Source organism: Myxine glutinosa, chromosome 6 (assembly GCF_964187855.1).
Source record: "Myxine glutinosa chromosome 6, kmMyxGlut1.1, whole genome shotgun sequence".
Classification (NCBI taxonomy): domain Eukaryota; kingdom Metazoa; phylum Chordata; class Myxini; order Myxiniformes; family Myxinidae; genus Myxine; species Myxine glutinosa.
In genome coordinates, this window is record NC_136266.1 from 177878202 (window position 1) to 177902508 (window position 24307).

General features: G+C 44.4%; 1 protein-coding gene across 4 annotated transcripts in view; it reads left to right on the top strand.

The window, feature by feature from the left end:
- Positions 1-8998, top strand: part of SMG8 (SMG8 nonsense mediated mRNA decay factor) — an 83906-nt gene extending 74908 nt beyond the window's left edge. For 2 of the 4 annotated variants that reach the window (XM_068118935.2, XM_068118937.2), the window contains exons 10-11: positions 3803-4052; positions 8144-8998. In XM_068118935.2, the coding sequence (XP_067975036.2) occupies positions 3803-4052; positions 8144-8344 (451 nt within the window). In that variant the 3' untranslated portion in view covers positions 8345-8998. Of the gene's footprint in view, positions 1-3802; positions 4053-8143 lie in introns of those variants that run through there. The other 2 variants (XR_013623914.1, XM_068118938.2) reach the window with 2 other exon arrangements.
- The last annotated feature ends 15309 nt before the right edge of the window (positions 8999-24307 follow it).

The following is a 24307-nucleotide window of genomic DNA, read 5'->3' on the forward strand; positions in this document are numbered from 1 at the left end:
TGTTTGTTCCCCCTCCATCCCCTCCCTTACCTCAAATGGCCACACAGTTGACATCGCACGTGACAAAGCCGAATGCCTCAACTCTGTGTTTGCCTCAAAATCCTTAGTCCCAAACCCATCTCTCTCTGTTCCCACCTTTCCCAGTCGAACCAAACTGCTCCTGGACTCTGTGACCTTCTCTCCTGACAAGGTGGAGGAGTTTTTGTCAAACCTCGACTCTGATTCTGCAACTGGACCAGATGGCATCAGCCCACGGGTCCTAAAATCCTGCTCTGCCGCTCTATCTCACCCTCTCTCTGTTCTTTTCACCCTATCTTTTGCTCAAGGTCATCTGCCAGCATCCTGGAAATCAGCAAACATTACCGCTTTACACAAAAAAGGTGCAAAAACAGATCCTTGCAACTACAGACCAATCAGCCTGCTCCCAATTATCAGCAAAGTCATGGAATCCATCATTGCTTCGGATATGAAATCTTTCCTCTTCTCCAATGGCTTGATCTCTGATCATCAATTTGGTTTCAGACCAGGTCACTCTACTCTGGACATGCTGCTTTTGCTGTCTCAACAATGGATGGAGGTCCTCAATGCCAAACAGGAAATCAGAGCTGTCTCCCTTGACATATCACGTGCCTTCGATACGGTCTGGCACCCAGCTCTGCTCACCAAACTCTCCTCCTATGGTATCCATGGAAATCTCCTTGCATGGCTTGCGGACTTCCTCTCTGGTCGTAGTCAACGTGTGGCCCTGAATGGATTTCTCTCATCTCCCCTTCCTGTTCAGGCTGGAGTTCCCCAAGGCAGTGTGCTGGGCCCTGTGCTTTTTCTGGTCTTTATCAATGATCTCTCCGACTCTCTGGAAAATCCTCTGTATCTCTTTGCTGATGACTCCACTCTCTGCCGCTCCATTCCTCTTCCCTCAGATCGGCAGTCTGCAGCCTCCTCACTCTCTGAAGACCTGGACAAAATCACAGACTGGTCAAACATGTGGAACATGTCTTTCAATCCTGACAAATCTCACTCTCTTACTATGTCTCTCCGAAAAGATCGACTGGACAACCCTCCCATCTACTTTCTCAACAATCCTCTCCAAGAAGTTCTGTCGCTCAAGCTTTTGGGTCTCACCATCTGCCATGATCTTTCTTGGGAAAACCACATTTCCAAGCTGGCCTCCAAAGCCAGTCGCCGACTGGGCATCCTCCGTCGTGCGAAGTCCTTCCTCGGCACACCTGAGCTCCTCACCACATACAAGGCTTTCATCCGCAGCTCAATGGAATACTGTTCTCCCCTATGGGCTGGTGCTCCTGCCTCACACCTGGCTCGGCTTCACGCTGTTGAATCCAAAGCTTTCAGAATCATTGGAATCTCCCGCGATGAAGCTATCTCTGAGGGCCTTTCACTCACTCACCGCAGGCAGGTAGGTGGTCTTTCTGTCTTCTACCGACTCCTCTCCGGCCTTGCTCCCCCAGCTCTCTCTGTGCTCTGTCCCCCAAATATTCCTACAGGTCGCACAAGATCTGCCAGCCACCCTCTGATGGTTAAACTGCCGAAATCTCGGCTCTCTGCTCACCTTCACTCTTTCATTCCTCTTTTCTCCCGCCTCTGGAACAAACTCCCACACTCACTTTAATCACACTCCTCCCTCCAGATCTTCAAAACAGCTGTTCACCACCATCTCTTATCTTCCCCCATCCAAAACCTTGATCTTTTCTACCCCCACTAATTCACCCCAGATCCACCTTGTTTGTAATTCCAACTTCTTTCCTGGAAGTCTTGGCAGTGTCCATATGTTTTATACCTCTCCCACCCCCCCCCCTTCCCATGCCTCCCCCCCCAAAGCCCTCTCCCTCCCACAGTTCTCTCGATGTCTCCATGTCTCTCGGTCCCTGCTCTCAAATGTTGTGTTTGTGCCCTTCCCCCTCTCTCCCCATCTTGTCTACCGCTCCCGATGTTATTTGTTTTGTGTGTCTGTTTGTCTTTCTGTGTGATTAATGTTCGCTCTTTCACGAGCCTCGATCTTGTATACAAAACAAAACAAAACAAAACAAAACAAAACAAAAAAAAAACAAAAAAAAAAACACGGGGAAGACCGAGAAAGACTTGGCTAAAGATGGTGGAAGAAGAAATGCGGGCAAGGGGGTTAACAAGGAGAGATGCAGAAAATAGGGCAAAATGGAGAAGATTGTCATGGGGACCGCAAGGCTAACCCCCGCTCTAGCAGGGAAAATGGCCTTTAAAATGCATGTTGTTGTGTTGTGTATTACCCAATGCACAAGCCTGGTGTTGGCTTAACGGTTAAGATGGCTGACTAAAGATCTTAGGGTCTTGAGGTTGAACCTGAAATGGTGGTGAAGATCTGTCTTTTGAAGCCCTGGAGGGAAGAATTGGATTGTCGAGATTGGGGAAGTTGGTTCTGCAGGTGGGGAAAAATAAGGAATGAGTGGGTAGAGGTGAGTAGCGAGTCTGGATTTTGGGAGTTTTCCCAGAAGGGGGTTACTAACAGACCATGTGCCCCCTGCAGAAACCTGGGGGAGGATTAAACACAGAAAGGGCAGAGTGTGTGAGACCAGAATGGAGGTGGTAGAAAACAGAGACCAGAGCGCACAGCTGTAAGGACGAAGGACAGGAACAGTGGTGAGTTTGAGGTGAAGGTGGGAGTGCATCAGGGGTCGGTACTAAGTCCACTACTATTTGTAGCTGTGATGGAGGTGCTGGCTCGGAACGTAAAGGAGGGTTTACCAGGGGAGTTGTTGTATGCAGATGATCTGGTGTTGATTGCAGAAAGTATGCATGGACTGAAGGAGAAGATGAACAAGTGGAAGGAATGTATGGAGACAAAAGGTCTGAAGGTGAATATCAGAAAAATGAAGGTGATGGCAAGTGGTAAAGCATGTGGTGAGGTGGAAAGAACTGGGAAGTGGCCGTGTGCTGTGTGCAGGAAGGGTGTCGGAGTGAATTCCATTCAATGTACAATGTGCGCTGAGTGGGTTCATCAAAAATGTAGTGGTTTGAGAGGGTCATTAACAAGTGTGGCAGCTACATTCAAGTGTAAGGTGTGCACAGAGGGAGCTGCAGATGGAGGAAATATTGAGTTTGATCTTGGAGACGGCGTGAAGCTGGAAGGTGTGAAAACCTTTTGTTACCTAGGAGACATGCTGAATGGAGAAGGTGGATCAGACTCGGCAACGGTTGCTGGAGTGAGATGTGCATGGAAGAAGTTTCGGGAACTCATTGGCGTGCTGACGAGGAGGGGAGTGTCATTGAAGCTGAAGGGAAAGGTGTATGCTGCATGTGTGAGAAATGTTATGATTTATGGGAGCGAGACATGGGTAATGAACGTCGAGCAGCAACGAAGGCTGTAAAGGGTGGAAATGTGAATGGTTCGGTGGATGTGTGGAGTATCGTTGAGAGAGAGGAAGACAAATGATGAATTGCGAAAGATGATGGGAATAGAGCCTGTGATGGATGCTGTGAAGAGGAACAGGTTGAGATGGTTTGGTCATGTGTTGAGGAAGGATGAAAGTGACTGGTTGAGAAGAGTGATGGAAATGAATGTAGAAGGAAGTAGAGGACGGGGAAGACCGAAAAAGACTTGGCTAAAGATGGTTGAAGAAGAAATGCGGGCAAGGGGTTTAACAAGGGGAGATGGGAGATGCAGAAAATAGGGCAAAATGGAGAAGATTGTCATGGGGACCACAAGGCTAACCCCTGCTCTTGCAGGGAAAATGGCCTTAAAATGCATGTTGTTGTTGTTGTTGTTGTTGTTGTTGTAGTAGGGTGCTCATGTATTATTTTGCTACTTCAGGGCCTACGTTGGATTTGAATATGAAGATCCGCGTGGAAGGCGCTTCATGTCATCTGCACCTGACAAAGTCATGAAAGTGGCATCAGGAAGTGGCTACAGGGAGTTTGCTGGACGTGCTCTTGCTTCTGACATGCCACTGTACATAGCATCACCAACCCAAGGTCGTGGAGCCAAACCTGTGCATGCTCAACTCATGCGCATATTTGTGGTTGTGCCCGATGCACCAGTGCACTTGCTCCTTTCACCACAGGTAAGGGGATGGAGATTTATGGAAAGCATAAACGTATGAGTGATGGAGATTTTTTTTTTTTTTTTTTTTTTTGTATACAAGGTCGAGGCTCGTGAAAGAGCGAACATTAATCACACAGAAAGACAAACCGACACATAAAACATATAACATAGGGAGCGGTAGACAAGATGGGGAGAGAGGGGGAAGGACACAAACACAACATTTGAGAGCAGGGACCGAGAGACATGGAGACATCGAGAGATCTGAGAGAGGGCGAGGGCTTTGAGGGGGGGGGGCGTGGGAAGGGGGCGGTGGGAGAGGTATAAAACATATGGACACTGCCAGGACTTCCAGGAAAGAAGTTGGAATTTCAAACAAGGTGGATCTGGGGTGAATTAGCGGGGGTAGAAAAGATCAAGGTTTTGGATGGGGGAAGATAAGAGATGGTGGTGAACAGCTGTTTTAAAGACCTGGAGGGAGGAGTGGGATTGAAGGGAGTGAGGGAGTTTGTTCCAGAGGCGGGAGAAAAGAGGAATGAAAGAGTGAAGGTGAGCAGAGAGCCGAGATTTCGGCAGTTTAACCATCAGAGGGTTGCTGGCAGATCTTGTGCGACCTGCAGGAATATTTGGGGGACAGAGCACAGAGAGAGCTGGGGGTGCAAGGCCGGAGAGGAGTCGGTAGAAGACAGAAAGACCACCTACCTGCCTGCGGTGAGTGAGTGAAAGGCCCTCAGAGATAGCTTCATCGCGGGAGATTCCAATAATTCTGAAAGCTTTGGTTTCAACAGCGTGAAGCCGAGCTAGGTGTGAGGCAGGAGCACCGGCCCATAGGGGAGAACAGTATTCCATTGAGCTGCGGATGAAAGCCTTGTATGTGGTGAGGAGCTCAGGTGTGCCGAGGAAGGACTTCGCACGACGGAGGATGCCCAGTCGGCGACTGGCTTTGGAGGCCAGCTTGGAAATGTGGTTTTCCCAAGAAAGATCATGGCAGATAGTGAGACCCAAAATCTTGAGCGACAGAACTTCTTGGAGAGGATTGTTGAGAAAGTAGATGGGAGGGTTGTCCAGTCGATCTTTTCGGAGAGACATAGTAAGAGTGTGAGATTTGTCAGGATTGAAAGACATGTTCCACTTGTTTGACCAGTCTGTGATTTTGTCCAGGTCTTCAGAGAGTGAGGAGGCAGCAGACTGCCGATCTGAGGGAAGAGGAATGGAGCGGCAGAGAGTGGAGTCATCAGCAAAGAGATAGAGAGGATTTTCGAGAGAGTCAGAGAGATCATTGATGAAGACCAGAAAAAGCACGGGGCCCAGAACACTGCCTTGGGGAACTCCAGCCTGAACAGGAAGAGGAGATGAGAGAAACCCATTCAGGGCCACACGTTGACGACGGCTAGAGAGGAAGTCCGCCAGCCATGCGTGGAGATTTCCATGGATACCAAAGGAGGAGAGTTTGGTGAGCAGAGCGGGGTGCCAGACCGTGTCGAAGGCACGTGATATGTCGAGGGAGACAGCTCTAATTTCCTGTTTGGCATTGAGGACCTCCATCCATTGTTGAGACAGCAGAAGCAGCATGTCCAGAGTAGAGTGACCTGGTCTGAAACCAAATTGATGATCAGAGATCAAGCCATTGGAGAAGAGGAAAGATTTCATATCCGAAGCAATGATGGATTCCATGACTTTGCTGATAATTGGGAGAAGGCTGATTGGTCTGTAGTTGCTAGGATCTGTTTTTGCACCTTTTTTGTGCAAAGCGGTGATGTTGGCTGATTTCCAAGCAGATGGCAGTTGACCTTGAGCAAAAGAGAGGGTGAAGAGAACAGAGAGAGGGTGAGATAGAGCAGCAGAGCAGGATTTTAGGACCCGTGGGCTGATGCCGTCGGGTCCAGTTGCAGAATCAGAGTCGAGGGTTGACAGAAACTTTTCCACCTTGTCAGGAGGAAAGGACACGGAGTCCAGGAGCAGCAGGGTACGACTGGGTATGGTGGGTACAGAGAGGGATGGGTTTGGGACACAAGATTTAGAGGCAAACACAGAGTTGAGGCATTCAGCTTTTTCACGTGCGGAGTCAGCTGTGTAGCCGTTTGAGGTAAGGGAGGGGATGGAGGGGGAACAAACACCAGAAACGGATTTGACCAGACGCCACCAGGATTTGGAAGAGGGAGACAGATAAGAGAGTTCGGTCTTGAGAACGGAGAGATATTGTTTCCTGGCTCTCCTGAGGGTGGACACACACTTGTTTCGGGCTTTGTGAAAGGAAATGAGATTTCCTTCCGTTGGATTTGCTTTCCAGGAGACGAAGGCAAGTTGTTTCTGGGCAACAGCCTCACCACAAGATTCCGTGTACCATGGACGGGAGGAAGGGTATGACAACTGAAGACGAGATGGGATAAATCTGTGCATGAGAGAGAGCAATTTACTTTGGAAGAATTCCCAGGATGAGTTGATGTCAGAGGTGGTAGAGATGGGAGACCAGTCCAGATGATTGATGGCTGCTTGAAGACCGTGCCAGTTGGCCTGAGTGAAATGCCAGACTCGTCGACGCTGAGCAGGCTCCCTGAGGATGGTCAGAGAGATGTCCACTTTAACAAGGACATGATCAGATGATCCGATCGGAGCAGAAGAAGAGCAGCAGACATTTTCAGGGAAGTTAGTCATAACCAAGTCCAGAAGAGAAGATGTTCCGTTGACTGAGATCCGGGTCGGGAAATTGACTCTATTGAAGAGATGACTCTATTTTATGGTATGGTCTTATTTGGAAGCTGGAAATCAAATACATTTCGGTCTTCTGTTGTAATGACGTTTGAGTATTCATATTCATATTTGTCACAGTATGCACATGTAGAATACAAATGTACACTTTTAGCTCAATAAAATTAAATGGCATTTTGTGAGTATAGGACAACTTTTGTCCTGAATGACACCTTAAACACATTGTGACATGGATTTCAGACACCACAGGACAGTTGAACGAATGATCGATGGATACTGGGAATAGTTATTCCAAAGTGAGAGCTAGCTGTGAATGGACTCTGGACTGTCCTCCGGTATCCCATTGATATCCGGGAGGCGGGCGGGGGGAGGTAAAGCGGTAATGTTGGCTGATTTCCAAGCAGATGGCAGATGACCTTCAACAAAAGAGAGGGTGAAGAGATCAGAGAGAGGGTGAGATAGAGCGACAGAGCAGGATTTTAGGACCCGTGGGACTTTTTTTTCTTTTTTCTTTTTTCTGTTAAGATCTGGAAAGAAAATAGTAAATATCAAAAAAAGGAGGCGGCCATCAAAAAGGAAGCTGGTGGGGATGAGAAACGAATAATTTATTTTACTTTGCCTAACCACAGACCTGTATGATTACCTGTTTAAACGGTCACTACTGCTGTTTAACACTAAACTGAAAGCAATTTGGAGGAATCCTGACATCCTTGATACGTTCTATGCTTATCGTGTCCACTACATGCTAAAGATCTACTGCAATCTATATACCCCAGAGAGAAAAATTACATGACCCTTCCTGCTGCTCCCACAGGGGTGGGTGTACTAGTTTAATAAATAAATGACACAAGTTAATATAATATGTGATGTGATGATACAGTGACCTTTTTGATTGTTATTGCGGTGGCATGGTGGAATTCCTGTCGGAATACACTCAGTGGTACCCATGTTCTCTCCGTGCCGGGTTTCCGTGACTTTGTCTATTGAACCTGTGATGTGGCATACGCGTGACAATGTGAAGTGCATGTTTTTTTTTTTTAATGTCTTGGACTCGTTCAATTAATGCTCATAAGAGAGTAAGTCTGGTTTTCCTTTTTAGTTTGGGATCTTCAGCCATTGCGGCTAAACCTTTAACCGCTGAAGTTGAAGCCCAAAGGTGTGACCCTTATGGGGAGTACAATGTCGAATTTGAGTTGTAACGCTATGATCCGAAGAGACACAAAGCTTAATTTCTGTACACTTTTTATTCATGGAATCGTTTCATGTTAAACGTCATCAAAATTGGAAGGGGTAAACATTGATCGGCATGATCGCTGAACATAGAATGAACATGGAAAACATGATAGATGTACTAGTGGCATTGTAAGACTGGCTAATCTAACCCGAGTCTTATTTTATGTGCAGGTACAAGCAGGACCTCCACCATGTCCAACCTTTGTGCCAGAACAACCCGAGGTGGAGCTTCCGAGAGATGGCGTCTGGGTGCTGCGTTTTCCATACTCGTATGGCAGTAATAGCACAGTGTGGCCTCCACCACGTGAATCCCATGCTTTTTCTTCCTTTAAACTGTTACGTGGTGTTCTGCGCGTCACGAACAGTCGCTAGATGTACCCCGTACATAACCACACTGTCGTGATCTATGGATGAACATTAACTTTGTCTCTGCTAAAAGGTTATTTCCTCATTTATCCATATACATGTCGGCTGCTGTGTAGGGTTTTCCTTTTCTGACATTGCTGATCTATCACATTATTGTCATATTATTTCAGCACATGTACATTTTACTCCACCCTCTCCCTCCCTACCCCCTCCAAATAAATACTTACATGCAGCAAATTAAATGTTAACAATCAGTGATTCAAAGTAAATCTGAGCATGACACAGGTATTAAAACAAAAACATCTGGTTAGTCTGGCCCCCTGTGCAGCGGAAGGCAGGTTTTGCAGCAGTGCGAGTGCATGTGTGTGCGTGAGGCCATAACCTTTTTTTACCATCTGAGCTTTTGTCATCAAATTTTCCACAAACCTTCATTATGAGAACATGGAGAACACCAATTAATAAAATTTACTTTCCTATACCTTTTTTTGTTGTCTTCGTCAAGTAAGCTCGAGGACAAAAGCGGACATGGATGGGTTCTGCATTTTGAGATGATTTATACTTCATATTGTCATAAGGTTGAAATTTCAATTTTAAAGAATAGTTTGTATAATGAGGTAAAAATAGACTTTCAGCAACAAATAAAATGCACAGATAAAATATTGTACATCTCTGCTGGTCGGTCTTTTTTGCATCCCGGCCAGTATTGCACCCCTGATAGCTAATTGATTCCTTAGATAGGAGACTATATTAGCACGAGACGATTCCAGCGGGTGTGGAACTTTATCTTATTGGAACAATTGCTGCTCGGCTCACGTTTTGTTATCCCACCTTGTTTTTTTTTGTAATTCCAAAAAAATAATGGCCAATTGTGTAATTTATTGGAGGTTGTTCAACTCTTTCCTACAATGTCCAAAATAAATGGGGGTGCCGGACAATTCACCCCTAAACTCGGCAAAATCTCCTCTGAATTTATTTATTTATTTATTTATTTATACAAAATTGCCCACACCCCAAATCATGGCTTCAAACGGTTACATTCTTGCCAGCAAAAGTTGGACAATTGCTCCCTAGTCTCGCAATCAACCTGGAGTTGGCTTAACGGTTAAGGTGGCTAGCTTAAGATCATAAGTGATATCCTGCGGTGCTGTTATGTAACACCAGGTGGGTGGGGACTCAGCATGTCCTTATAAGGTCGGCAACATGAGTACCAGCTTATTGGTAAGAGTGAGCCATTTGAGTATCCTGCATTGGAGTGGCGACCCATCCAAGACTGTGACCCCAAGCCAAGAAAGAACTGCCCCGGCAGCCCCTTGTCGTCCAGTCAAAATGTGAATGGACCCGCCACTAATTGCAAGAGAAACGAAGTAATACTTTTCTGAGACCTTGATGTCTACTAAATATCTGCCCAAAATTATACTTAAATATATTGAGTGGAACATGGTTTTTCAGGTCCTTTCCGATTTGGGAACTTTTCGGACAACCGCAATGTTTGGAAATTAATTATATGACAATATCACTCTTAATAATACACCAAATCAACTCTAAATTATTTATTTAACCATGTTTGAATACACTACCACAACTATTTGTACCCAATGTCCTTCTGTCTGTTCACAATGTTTAACACGTCACTTCGTCTCTTCGATGGTCACTATCATCAGCATCCTCGAAAACGTCCACTGATTCGTCTGCATTTGCACAAATACCTCTGCACTCCCTACATGCAAATGTGCAAGGCAGCCCAAGTTTCCGACAAACACAACGTTTATCACTGCCAACCACCATTGCAAGAACACCTAACCAGCTTTAGGAGATAGTCTGGTGCTGCAGCGAGGTCAGAATGCATAGGGATCATCCTGGTGTCCATGATCCTCCATCCCCAGTCAAGCGGGTTGAGTTTGTGTCCTTTCCACTCCTGAACCTGTTGGAATACCCGTAGGCTGTGATATTTGGAAGCTGAGCTCGTGGGCTGAAGTACCCGTGGGTGCAACGATGTTTTGTTTGTTGTCACCTTAGCATGAAATTTTGCTACCCTCAATTCGTTCAAATTGTCTGATGGTTTGCCTCCGTACACACAAACCATTGCTCTGTCTCCTGCAGCAATGACCTCATCCTGTGTTGACTCTTTATTGCCGAAAATTAGGGCCTCTTGCTGGAACATTTCATTGTCCTTGAACAGTTTGAGTCCAGTGCCTTTGCCGATCCCAAAGACCCCTGATGTCGTGTCGCATCCCAGGTACGCATGGATGAAGAGAATGTTTTCACAGACAGTATCACCCAGAGCCTCTCTGACTTTGCCAATGTCCAAGTATTGTCTTGGATTCAATGAACCCTTTTTCGGCTCCGACATTAAGTAGAGAGTGTGCGCAGTATTCTTGCGAAAATAGTAGCACAGTAGTATCAACAAGTCAGTGTCTTCGCCAACAAGAACAGTGTTGGATTTTGAAGAGCTACAAACTGCAGTTGTTGCTATGAGTAGGTCCGCATCCCCACTCGCATGAAGCACTTCACAATGAGATTCTTCCAGTTTCTTACCAAGAATGTCTATGAATTGTTGCTTGTTCTCCTTGTTCCGAAGAAACTCTTCCTTCTTGACAGAAAGCGTCATGGTTTGAGAAAAAGATACCTTCACTGATGGTCGCTCACTCCTTTTCTGATGGGCACAGTCTTTCGTTGAGGGACCTTCACGATAGCCATCAAACACGACGATAGCATGCCCGTAATGCCTACTAACATATTTCAGGTAGCGGTCAAGAATATCCTTGTACTGTTCACCTGACTGCCACGGTATGCGCTGCAATAGGGCACCGCCATCGAGTACATATTGTATATCGGACGGTTGTGCAGTATCGGCAGGTGCCAAGGATTTGATTGCTGAGGCTAACGCTGGCTTATTGGCGGACAGCAAGGCATATTTGGTCTCGAACAAAGATGGAGGATATGTGCATAACTCACAAAGGAGTGCTTTGGATAAGTCTCCTACTTCAGTGCCAGCGATCACAAGTCTCTGGAAGAGTAACTGAGGGTCGATATTGATGTCTCCGTCTGGTGTCTTCATTGCAGACTCTGAGTCCATAGTTATGGCTTGACCCTTCTTCTTGAAGCTGTATTCAAGCACACGTTTACCACTCATCTGGCCCAAGAGCCTTTCTCCCACAGTTTTCGCCTCATCAACATTCACCGTTGTCTGGGCAACTATACCAGTGAAAATGTTGTGAAGAGTATCGTCGTCTTGAAAGGGATCCCTCTCATGAAGAAACTCAAGCATTTTCTTGGTATCAGCTACATCATTCTTCTGTCTAGACTTTGATAGATCCTTGTGCTGTTCACTTGTCACATACATCACATCAGTGAGGTGTTGGAGGGCGTTGTTCACCTCTGCAAAGAAAGGACTAGCCATGACCCAGACTGAGCGTTGTGTCTGTCATCCCTCGTCCCCTGGTCAGACCACCTGATGTCTTCAGACTTCTCATAAGTACTTGTTCGATGACTAAATCTGTAGACAGACCAGCCCAGTATCTGTCGCTCCGTCGGACAACTTGGAATCCTTGGAGAAATTTCTGATGTACTTCTGGATGGTCCTTTGGTAACTCGGTCATCAGTTGCAGATATATGTGCAGGCACTTTGTGTAGTGTCTGTGTCCGGAAGCTGCAATATATGGAAGCATGGCGCGCAGGATATGCAAGTGAAGCGTCCAGCTTCTTCGATCCTCGTACAACCTTTATCCGTCAGTGTACTGGTTGGATCACTGGAGAGGGGTTTCTTACAGAAGACACAGTCGATATCACCCATGTTGCTGAAAAGAGAGGGAACTTAGGATTACATTTTACTCCCTGTGTTGTCCTACTATAAATGTATAGGTTCATAAAAATACAAAATTTGAACATGTTTATTATAAAATTAAATGTTAAAAAACTGCTTTTAAAAATAAAAATAAAACCTTAAACAATCATAAATTAAATATAATACGACTTACATTCACAATGACCACAGCGTTTAACTGTCCTCAGCACACTGATCAAATCTCTCACTGCAAGCGTCACTCCACCTCTCGTTCACGGCTCTCGTTCAATCTGAAAATAAAGTATGATCCACTCATTATAATTGAGTATAATTTTATGTATTTGTTCAGAGGATCGACAGGTTTCAGAAAAATATCATTTTTTTTCTCTTGCAATTAGTGGTGGGTTAGGGGTAAAAGTTCGCTAGAATGACTGGACTATTGTGTCTGAAGATGAGAAAGGAGTGCTTCTTCTTCTTCTTGCAACATGCTGAATTCCAGGAACAAAATTAAACTTTGATTCTAAGCTAGGTTTACAATGTATAAAAAAAAACAAAACAAAAAAAAACCACCTTTAGAGGCCATTTTTCCCCGCAAGCGGGGGTTGGCCTTTTTCGGGAACTGTGGTTGTTGTTGTTTTTCGGTCCCCTTTTTGAAGCAATGTTTTACGGCCGGATGCCCTTCCTGACGCCAACCCTTTTTGCCGCCTTTAACGACAAGCAGGGAATTACCAGTGAACTGGTACTCAATTTACCGACCTCGGAAGGATGACAGGCTGGGTCAACCCCCCTGGCGTTAATTCAGCGATTGACCGGGATTCGAACCCAGGATCCTAGGATCCTAAGCCGGCACCCTAGCCGCTAGCCCAACACCAGGGATGGAATGTATAACAATGGTTTACAATGGTTTAACAAGGTTTACAATGTATAACCGTTCTAAAATTGCTACTATTCACCACCATCTTTGAAATTTTTTTGTGAACATTGCACAGGTGTGCGATGGCCAAGTCCTCTTGGACCTATAGTTAAGAATCCCTCGGTACTCTATGAATCACTCAGCACTCTAAACCTCGTACCTGTGACCGCGGCGGTCTGAAAGTGCACTGGCAACACGTGGATACCGATGACTGATTTTAATATTGTTTCTAATTTCGGAAGTGTATGCGGACATGGATGTCCGCATACACATGTCCGCATCCATGTCCAGCCAAAGTGCACGTTGTCCGGTGGTCACTGGCCAAAATGTTGGATGAACCATTCGTGTCTGCGATTGAAATGATTTCTGCTTTTCATGGAGTCTTGAGAAAAGTTGACCCCTTTTTAGTGAAAAGATTTTTGGACTGAAATTGACCTTTTTTTTGGAAGACGATAACACAGGCCTTTGCTCCTGTGTGGGCTCCGGTGTTGCCATGATGGTCGTTGATCGTGCCCATGCTTATTCACGTGGGATAGGTACACGGTTTGGAGGTGATCAGCTGTTATCTGTGTAGTAATAAACCCCACCCCTTTTTTAATTTCACGTAGCTGATTGTGAAAAAAACCACCCTTTTAATTCATCGTCCCCATTGGGTGCAAAAAAAACATACCATCTATCCATGAAAATAGAGATGTGAATGCATACCTGATGTGCGAAAGTGACACCACCTGGACAGGCCGTTATTTGTTGGGCATGTAGGCTGTGAATTTGAATCAGTTTGTGACAATTATCGGTGGTAAACAAGAACAAACCAATTCCATGCTCGGTCCATCAAGTTCTCAGACAAAGTCAGGGAAATGAAAGAAAAAGACCGATTAAAAAAAAAAGATGGACAGTGGGTGAAGCCAACAGCAAAAGCATAAACAGACTTTTCCAGAGAATGAGAATGATTGTTCATGAAGATGACGAACAGGACTGGGCCCAGGATACTGCCATGAGGTATTTCAGCCTCAATATGCAGAGTAGATAAGAGAATCCCGTTAAGAGCTACGTGCTATGAGAGGGGAAGAAGGTAGCAAACCATGAAATGCATTCCATGACTTTGCTTATGATTTGAGCTGGAAGGAAATTTGAGCTGAGCTGTTTTTATCTGTGACATGTCGCAGGTCTTAGGTCTGTCTACAGGAGCTTCGCGATGCTGTTGGACTTCTTGTTGGAGTTCATTTTTGAAATGCGCACCCATTGGTCCGACAGATTGTATGTGTAAAAACCGAGTTAGCGGGTGGGGGAGGGTATGTAATTTGTAGACTGGTAAAGCTTGGGATAACATTGTATGTGTAAAAACCTCGAGTTAGCGTGTGGAGGAGGGCATGTAATTTTTAGACAGGTATATTTAGGGATAACATTGTATGTTGAAAAACCTCAAGTTAGCGGGTGGAGGAGGGTATGTAATTTGTAGACAGTATAGCTTGGGATAACATTGTACGTGTAAAATTTCTCATTAGCGGGTGGAGGAGTGTATGTAATTTGTAGACAGCATAGCTTGGGATAACATTGTATGTGTAAAACTTCAAGTTAGCATGTGGAGGAGGGTATGTAATTTGTAGACTGTATAGCTTGGGATAATATTGTATGTTTAAAAACCTCTATTTAGCGGGTAGAGGAGGGGTATGTGATTTGTAGACAGTATAGCTTGGGATAACATTGTACGTGTAATACTTCTAGTTTGCGAGTGGAGGAGGGTATGTAATTTTTAGACAGGTATATTTAGGGATAACATTGTATGTTGAAAAACCTCAAGTTAGCGGGTGGAGGAGGGTATGTAATTTGTAGACAGTATAGCTCGGGATAACATTGTACGTGTAAAATTTATCGTTAGCGGTGGAGGAGGGTATGTAATTTGTAGACAGCATAGCCTGGGATAACATTGTATGTGTAAAACTTCTATTTAGCGGGTAGAGGAGAGTATGTAATTTGAAGACAGGTATAGCTTGGGATAAAATTGTACATGCAAAAACCTCTAGCGGGTGGAGGATGGTATGTAATTTGTAGACAGGTATAATTAGAGATAACATTGCATGTGTAAAAACCTCAAGTTAGCAGGTAGACGAGGGTATGTAATTTGTAGACAGGTATAGCTTGCGGTAACATTGTATGTGTAAAAACCTCTAGTTAGCGGGTGGAGGATGGTATGTAATTTGTAGACGTATAGCTTGGGATAACATTGTACGTGTAAAAACCTCTAGTTAGCGGGTGAGGAGGGTATGTAATTTTTAGACAGGTATATTTAAGGATAACATTGTATGTGTAAAAACCTCGTTAGCGGGTGGAGGAGGCTATGTAATTTGTAGACAGTATACCTTGGGATAGATAACATTGTATGTGTAAAACGTCTAGTTAGCGTGTGGAGGAGGGTTTGTAATTTGTAGACAGTATGGCTTGGGATAATATTGTATGTTTAAAAACCTCTATTTAGCGGGTAGAGGAGGGTATGTAATTTGTAGACAGGTATAATTAGGGATAACATTGTATGTGTAAAAACCTCTATTTAGCGGGTCGAGGAGGGTATGTAATTTGTAGACAGGTATAATTATGGATAACATTGTATGTGTAAAAACCTCAAGTTAGCGGGTGGACGAGGGTATGTAATTTGTAGACAGGTATAGCTTGGGATAACATTGTACGTGTAAAAACCTCTAGTTAGCGGGTGGAGGATGGTATGTAATTTGTAGACAGGTATAGCTTGGGATAAAATTGTACATGTAAAAACCTCTAGCGGGTGGAGGATGGTATGTAATTTGTAGACAGGTATAATTAGGGATAACATTGCATGTGTAAAAACCTCAAGTTAGCGGATAGACGAGGGTATGTAATTTGTAGACGGGTATAGCTTGGGATAACATTGTACGTGTAAAAACCTCTAGTTAGCGTGTGGAGGAGGGTATGTAATTTTTAGACAGGTATATTTAAGGATAACATTGTATGTGTAAAAACCTCGTTAGTGGGTGGAGGAGGGTATGTAATTTGTAGACAGTATAGCTTGGGATAACATTGTATGTGTAAAACTTCTAGTTCACGTGTGGAGGAGGGTATGTAATTTGTAGACAGTATAGCTTGGGATAATATTGTATGTTTAAAAACCAATATTTAGCGGGTCGAGGAGGGTATGTAATTTGTAGACAGGTATAATTAGGGATAACATTGTATGTGTAAAAACCTCTATTTAGCGGGTCGAGGAGGGTATGTAATTTGTAGACAGGTATAATTAGGGATAACATTGTATGTGTAAAAACCTCAAGTTAGCGGGTAGAGGAGGGTATGTAATTTGTAGACAGGTATAATTAGGGATAACATTGCATGTGTAAAAACCTCAAGTTAGCGGGTGGAGGAGGGTATGTAATTTGTAGACAGGTATAGTTAGGGATAACATTGTATGTGTAAAACCTCTAGTTAGAGGGTGGAGGAGGGTATATAATTTGTCGACAGTATAGCTTGGGATAACATTGTATGTGTAAAACTTCTAGTTAGCATGTGGAGGAGGGTATGTAATTTGTAGACGGGTATAATTAGGGATAACATTGTATGTGTAAAAACCTCATGTTAGCGGGTAGAGGAGGGTATGTAATTTGTTGACAGGTATAATTAGGGATAACATTGCATGTGTAAAAACCTCAAGTTAGCGGGTGGACGAGGGTATGTAATTTTTAGACAGGTATATTTAAGGATAACATTTTATGTGTAAAAACCTCAAGTTAGCGGGTGGAGGAGGGTATGTAATTTGTAGACAGTATAGCTTGGGATAACATTGTGCGTGTGAAAACTCTAGTTAATGGGTGAGGGAGGGTGAGGATTTCCCCAGCCACAAAAAGGGCACAATGGAAGCGCTTGCACTTCAATGGACCAATCACAATCTATTTGGCCGTGTGTACAATCCATGGCGGCAAGATGCGCTCGAAGTGACGGAAGACTTTTTCTTATTGGGTTCATCCAGGAAAATGGCATCTCCCAAGAGCAGCCAATCACAGGACCTGCTGGAAGCAGAGTCCACGATGGCATTGCATTGAAAAATACAAACCATTGACTTGAATTAAACTACGATATTTATTTAATTTCAAAAATCCGGTGGAAATTTCAATAAAGCAACGACAATATCTGATGACCGATCTCAAGTTCCTGGAGCCAGCTACGGATGGGATTGTCAGATTGGGTAGCTTTGGTGAAGCCAGCGTTGGGGTAGTTCCGGTCACGTGGTTATAGCCAAACGTGGGCAGTAAATGTCAAATTTGTTTGCAGACCGTACCTGGGTGGGGAGTAATAATTTATTACCAACTGGTTTTGTGATATGAGACAAATGGAACGGATCTCAGAATGAAGACAGAACATGATACAAATCAAATATAACACTTAATGTCGTGTGTAGGGAAACATTTGCCTTTTTGTCCCATTTAAACTATTCGTTCCCATTTGTCTCATCGCTTGGCTCGACCAGGCCTGAACGTGAACCACACCTGTAACATAGGCTATGTGGCCGCGACCTCACGTGGGTGTGTCTGGGGGGTGGACGGACGAAAAATATCTATGTAAATATGTACCGTGTAGCGCCACTTATTGGTGGCAAAGGGTATTACATTTGTTTTTTGGCCTGGGCAACCATGACGTTAAAGTCGTCTTTGCACGGGTAAATTTGTCCTTCCCTTTTCCCCACTTCCCCTACTCCCACCCAAAAAAAACGGAGGGGTCTGTCAAAGCTTTCTCCCATAGCATATATATATATATATGTATATCCCCCCTCCACCCCTCTACCCCTCTCTCCTCTCCCATCACCCTCCCACTCCTCCCTCCCCCGGCAACGTCGGGTGCTTTAGCTAGTCTACTTTAAATCGATGAGTTGTGTGTGTGTGTGAGGCATGTTTTTGTGGAATTCTACTGGAACTTTCTGATGTGGAATGTGAAACACCAAAATGATCTTCATGATGTCCTGAGTTGATTAGGTCAATTAACTAAAAAGAATCCGGAAGAATTCCCATGCTGTTATATTTTGTTAAACAAAATGGCGGCTCACGGAAGAGTGATGGGACAAGGGTCAAGTGTGGGGCAAATTTTTAAAACCATTTTTCTGACTGGGACAATGCGAGAGAAATTTCGGATGTGTGCCCTATAATCAGACAAGAAACCCAATACCTTCTCTCACTGAGGTAGTGAGGTTGGCTTCTTGGGCATCGCTCAACACGGATATCTCTGCCAGGTCCATGATGGACTGATGGAGCCTTCTGCTGAAAAGAAACATCATCATGTGCTGGAATAACTGTTTTGTGACGTTATCAAGTCCATTATGGTATTAGACAAGACAGGTTCCTCACAACAGAGATCTCCATCATTTTAAAACGGTTCAGTAACAAATTATGAACAATTTCAGGAGCAAAATCCTATTCCATACAAGATTCCGAGGCTCAAATGAATGATTCGGTTTCATCAATAAATTACCTCCATGTTAATAATGTTTTTTTTCGGTTGAAGGCTTTTAACAACGTTTTACATATAATACCATTCACAGAATAGTTTTACTTTTGTAAAAACAATGGGGTTTCGTTACTAAAGCCCCAGTCACACCGGGCCTGCGACCAGGTTACGACCGAGCTGCGACCAGGTTACGACCGAGCTGCGACCAGGTTACGACCGAGCTGCGACCAGGTTACGACCGAGCTGCGACCGAAAATTTTGTGAATCGCGGGAAAATCGTAGAAAGAGCGCGCGACTGGTCGCAGAGGTCGTGGGTGGTCGCCAGAGCAAAATCAGTCGCAGCAAGGTCGACGGTCATGTTCAAAACTTCTGACCTGCGATTCCAAATCGTAAGAGGTCGCAGACAGGTCTTACATGGACGTACCAACAGTCTCACATGGACGCACCACCAGTCGTGCATGATCGCGGGTCAAGTAGTCGCACGATTGGTCATGCTACTGGTCCTGCCACCTGCCGATTGGTGGTGCCACCTGTCGTTCAACCTCACGATCGGTAGTGCACCAAGTCATGACCTGTCCCGACTGGTTGCACGACCTCACACTTTCGGAATACTCGCCCACCGCTAGAGGTGCCTCCTCATGACCATGCAACAGGAACATGAGGCTGTCAAGAATATCTTGAGTGCGTGCCTCTACCTGTATAACATGATGCGCAGCGGCGGATCCAGGAATTTCAAGATGGGGGGTGCATGAAACTATAGCGCTGGGAGGGGGGGGGGGGGATTAGAGGGGGGGTCTGGGGGTCCTCCCCCAGGAAATAAAAAAAAAAGATCGTCAGAAACGGCATTTCGTGCGTTCTTGGAAGTTTCTGCAGTTCCTTGTGTTCTTCCCTGGTCCAACAGTTCAGCAGATTCGCACCGCCTGCACCCTCATCCTGGATCGAGGGGGGGGGGTGCGCACCGCCTGCCCCCTCCCTGGATCCGCCCCTGATGCGGATTCGGTACCCTGGACTGCAGAGCCGGGACATTGCCTGCATGGGGAATGGCCACCAGATCATCCCTGGTGCTTGGAGGAACGAGGCGGTGCTTCAGGACATGCAGAACGTGCAAGGCGGGAATCGTGCTACACGGGAAGCCGAGGCTGTGCGCGTTTACCTCAAGCACGACGACAACAACGTCGGCAGTGCCCCACGGCAGGACAACATGATCTAGGAACTGTTGTGTGAATGTTGGAAGTTTGATATTTTTTTTTTTTGCCGCGTCGCAGACGCTGGTCATAGAGTGCCCTCTGCTGTTGTTGTTGTTCTTCTTGTTCTTCTTCTTGTTCTTGCAGAGAAGACAAAACCTCAAAGCTCCACCCATTCTGGGAACCATAGCTCCACCCATTCTGGGAGAGCCTTCATATAAACAAATATCCACCATTTTATTAACTCGCATAGCTTTGAGGCCTGTTTTGTAGGCCCGTGGTGTCTTCCTCTCTCACACAGTTTTATTTCAAATCAAATTCGATATATCATTTCATTTTTCACAGTCGCTAACATAGTTTTAGACTCAGTTGAAAAAAAACGGGAAGAAAATCCGATGAAAGTTGCCCTTTATAGAATGAAATGAATTCTCAAAGGCCTGTAACTTCACGTCCATTGAGGTATATATTTTTTAAATCGCGGCATGGTCAGTCATACACCGCCCGAAATAAGAGACGGGAAAATGCCGAGATATATATATTTTGTTTAAATCGCGGCATGGTCAGTCATACACCGCCCGAAATAACAGACGGGAAAATGCCGAGATATATAAAAAATTCGTCCATTTGATGACAATCGTCACGATGAAATATTTAATTTATACGTCGTCACAATAATGTGGAGAGAGGAGCATAGCTTCGTTCACGTGTCGCCACACACGGGAAATTGCCGAGATATATATTTTTTAAATCGCGGCATGGTCAGTCATACACCGCCTGAAATAACAGACGGGAAAATGCCGAGATATATTAAAAATTCGTTGCCACACACGGGAAATTGCCGAGATATATTTTCACTTTGCACAAAAATAACATCAAGTAATCGAATCAATAGGAATGTCCTGTGCCTATAACATCGACGTTATAGGCACAGGTGCATCTAAGCATTGTGTAACATCGATGCGGCTTTTGTTTTACTTAAAACTTTTTGTACTTGTTTTTTAAAGGGTATCATATATTATATGCTATGTGTATGATCTATTTTTGCATATCTATTTTAAAATTAACTTGTACAATAAACATGCTATTTCATGGCATGTCTGGAGAAAAAATAATAATTAGTTGTCTTTATTTTTTGTTTATGGTCTGAGTAATAAATGACGTTTATATTGCAATGGAAAAAATTATTATTTTAAATACAAATTAAATCATTACATGTGTACACAAACAAAGTTCTTTGTCAAAGTAAAATCTTTAACACAATAAAGTATTGTGCAGAACTAAGTAGTAGTACTAAGTAGTTGAACTAACCTAGGTAGTAGTAAAGTAGTGTGCAGAATGTGCCAGGCCACAGTGATGGACGACGGACGAAACATCACGCCAATAGCACACGCTACCCTTCCGTCAGGTAAGTTAAAAAGTAAGTACAAACAAGTTTAAATTTCAATGTATCATCATTTTATCAACAAAACAAAACATGCAATGCTACCTTTCATTGTCTCAAACATATTGAAATATCCCCGAAATTACACTATAAAACACAGAAATTGTACTAGTCCATCACTCGTGCAAGTGGTCACCCCCCTGCAGGTTATGATTACTCAAAACTAACTGTGTTCCAGTGTCGGAAGTACGCGACTCAGTGGTTGTCGAGGTCGGATTACCGGTACGGCTACTTGGCATGGGGGAGAACTGGGGTCCGCTCAGCCCTGATAAGCTCAGGGACGACAGTCCGGTAGGTAGCTGCTGCGGTGCTGGGGCCTGGGGCCAGTACTGGTCATGCTGCTGGTAATTGCACAGTAAGAACACAGGAGATCGCGTGTTAAAAAGTTAACACAAGCACTCTGTGCACTCGTCCGTGCATCAGGGGAATCCGTGCACTCGTCCATGCGCCTCAGGACTCTGTGCACTCGTCCGTGCGTCTCGGGACTCCATGCACTCGTCCGTGCGTCTCGGGACTCCGTGCACTCGTCCGTGCGTCTCGGGACTCTGTACACTCGTCCGTGCATCAGGGGAATCCGTGCACTCGTCCATGCGTCTCGGGACTCCGTGCACATGTCCATGCGTCTCGGGGCTCCGTGCACTCGTCCGTACGCTGGTAAGCTGGTGATCGCACAACCACAGGTACTACCAATCGTACGATGAGCCCTAAGACCAAATGTGAAAAGGGTTTTTCCAACACCAACACAAGTGCGAAAAGTGGTTTCCAACACCAACACAAGTGCAACAACACAAGTGCGAAAAGTGGTTTTTCATCACCAACACAAGTAATCCGATGTAATCCGATGTAATCCAAGTAAACAGCTGTTCACCACCATCTCTTATCTTCCCCCATCCAAAACCTTGATCTTTTCTATCCCCGATAATTTCACCCCAAATCCACTTTTTGAAATACCAACTTCTGTCCTGGAAGTCCTTGGTGTCTTTGTGTTTTATACTTCTCCCACCCCCCCCCCCTTCCCACGCCTCCTCCCCCCAAGCCCTCTCCCTCCCACACATCTCCCTGCTCTTAAATGTTGTGTGCTCTCAAGTGTTTGCGTGCTTCCCATTCTCTTGTCTTCCGCTCCCTCTTTTTATATATTTTGTTTGTCTGGTTGATTTGTTTGTGAAGTAAATGTCAGCTCTTTCACGAGCCTCGATTCAGTATACAAAAAAATTTTTTTTTTTAATGAAAAGTGGTTTTTCCACACAAATACAAGTGCGCAAAGTGGGTTTTCAACACGAACACAAGTGCGAAAAGTGGTTGCCTGCAACAACACAAGAGCGAAAAGTGGTTTTTCAACACACACAAGTGCGAAAAGTGATTTCCTGCACCAACACAAGTGCGAAAAGTGGTTTCCGACACCAACACAAGTGTGAAAAGTGAGTTTTCAACACCAACACAAGTGCGAAAAGTGGTTTTTCCACACTAACATAAGTGCGAAAAGTGGTTTCCGACACCAACACAAGTGTGAAAAGTGGGTTTTCAACACTAACACAAGTGCGAAAATTGGAAAATTGGTTTCTTCACAACCACTGCGAGTGTTGTAAAAACACTTTCTGCACTTGTGCTGGCGTTGAAAACCACTTTCCGCACTTGTGCAAGAGTTGAAACAACTTTCCACACTTGTGCTGGTGTTGCAAAACCACTTTCTGCCCTTGTGTTGGTGTTGCAAAACCACGTTTCGCACTTGTGCCAGCGTTGAAAACAACTTTCCGCACTTGTGCCAGTGTTGCAAAACCACTTTCTGCACTTGTCCTCGTGTTACAAAACCACTTTTCTCACCTGTGTTAATGTTGAAAACCACTTTCAGCTCTTGTGCTGGCGTTGAAAACCACTTTCCGCACTTGTGCCAGTGTTGCAAAACCACTTTCCGCACAGGTGCTGGTGAAGGAAACCACTTTTCGCACTTGTTTTAGTGTTGAAAACCCACTTTTCGCACTTGTGTTGGTGAAGGAAACCACTTTTCACACTTGTGTTAGTGTTGAAAACCCACTTTTTGCACTTGTGGTGGTGTAGGAAACCACTTTTCGCACTTGTGTTAGTGTTGAAAAACCACTTTTCGCACTTGTGTTAGTGTTGAAAAACCACTTTTCGCACTTGTGTTGGTGCAGGAAACCACTTTTGCACTTGTATTAGTGTGGAAAAAACACTTTTTGCACTTGTGATAGTGTTGAAAAACCACATTTCGCACTTGTGTTAGTGTTGAAAAACCACTTTTTGCACTTGTGTTGGTGCAGGAAACCACTTTTGCACTTGTATTAGTGTGGAAAAAACACTTTTTGCACTTGTAATAGTGTTGAACAACCACTTTTCGCACTTGTGTTAGTGTTTAAAAACCACTTTTCGCACTGTTGAAAAACCACTTTTGCACTTGTATTAGTGTGGAAAAAACACTTTTTGCACTTGTGATAGTGTTGAAAAACCACTTTTCGCACTTGTGTTAGTGTTGAAAAACCACTTTTCGCACTTGTGTTAGTGTTGAAAAACCACTTTTCGCACTTGTGTTGGTGCAGGAAACCACTTTTGCACTTGTATTAGTGTGGAAAAAACACTTTTCGCACTTGTGTTAGTGTTGAAAAACCACTTTTCGCACTTGTTTTGGTGCAGGAAACCACTTTTGCACTTGTATTAGTGTGGAAAAAACACTTTTTGCACTTGTGATAGTGTTGAAAAACCACTTTTTGCACTTGTGTTAGTGTTGAAAAACCACTTTTCGCACTTGTGTTAGTGTTGAAAAACCACTTTTCGCACTTGTATTAGTGTGGAAAAACCATTTTTCGCACTTGTGTTAGTGTTGAAAAACCACTTTTCGCACTTGTGTTGGTGCAGGATACCACTTTTGCACTTGTATTAGTGTGGTAAAAACACTTTTTGCACTTGTGATAGTGTTGAAAAACCACTTTTCGCACTTGTGTTGGTGCATGAAACCACTTTTGCACTTGTATTAGTGTGGAATAACCACTTTTCGCACTTGTGTTAGTGTTGAAAAACCACTTTTTGCACTTGTGTTAGTGTTGAAAAACCACTTTTCGCACTTGTGTTGGTGCAGGAAACCACTTTTGCACTTGTACTAGTGTGGAAAAAACACTTTTTGCACTTGTGATAGTGTTGAAAAACCACTTTTCGCACTTGTGTTAGTGTTGAAAAC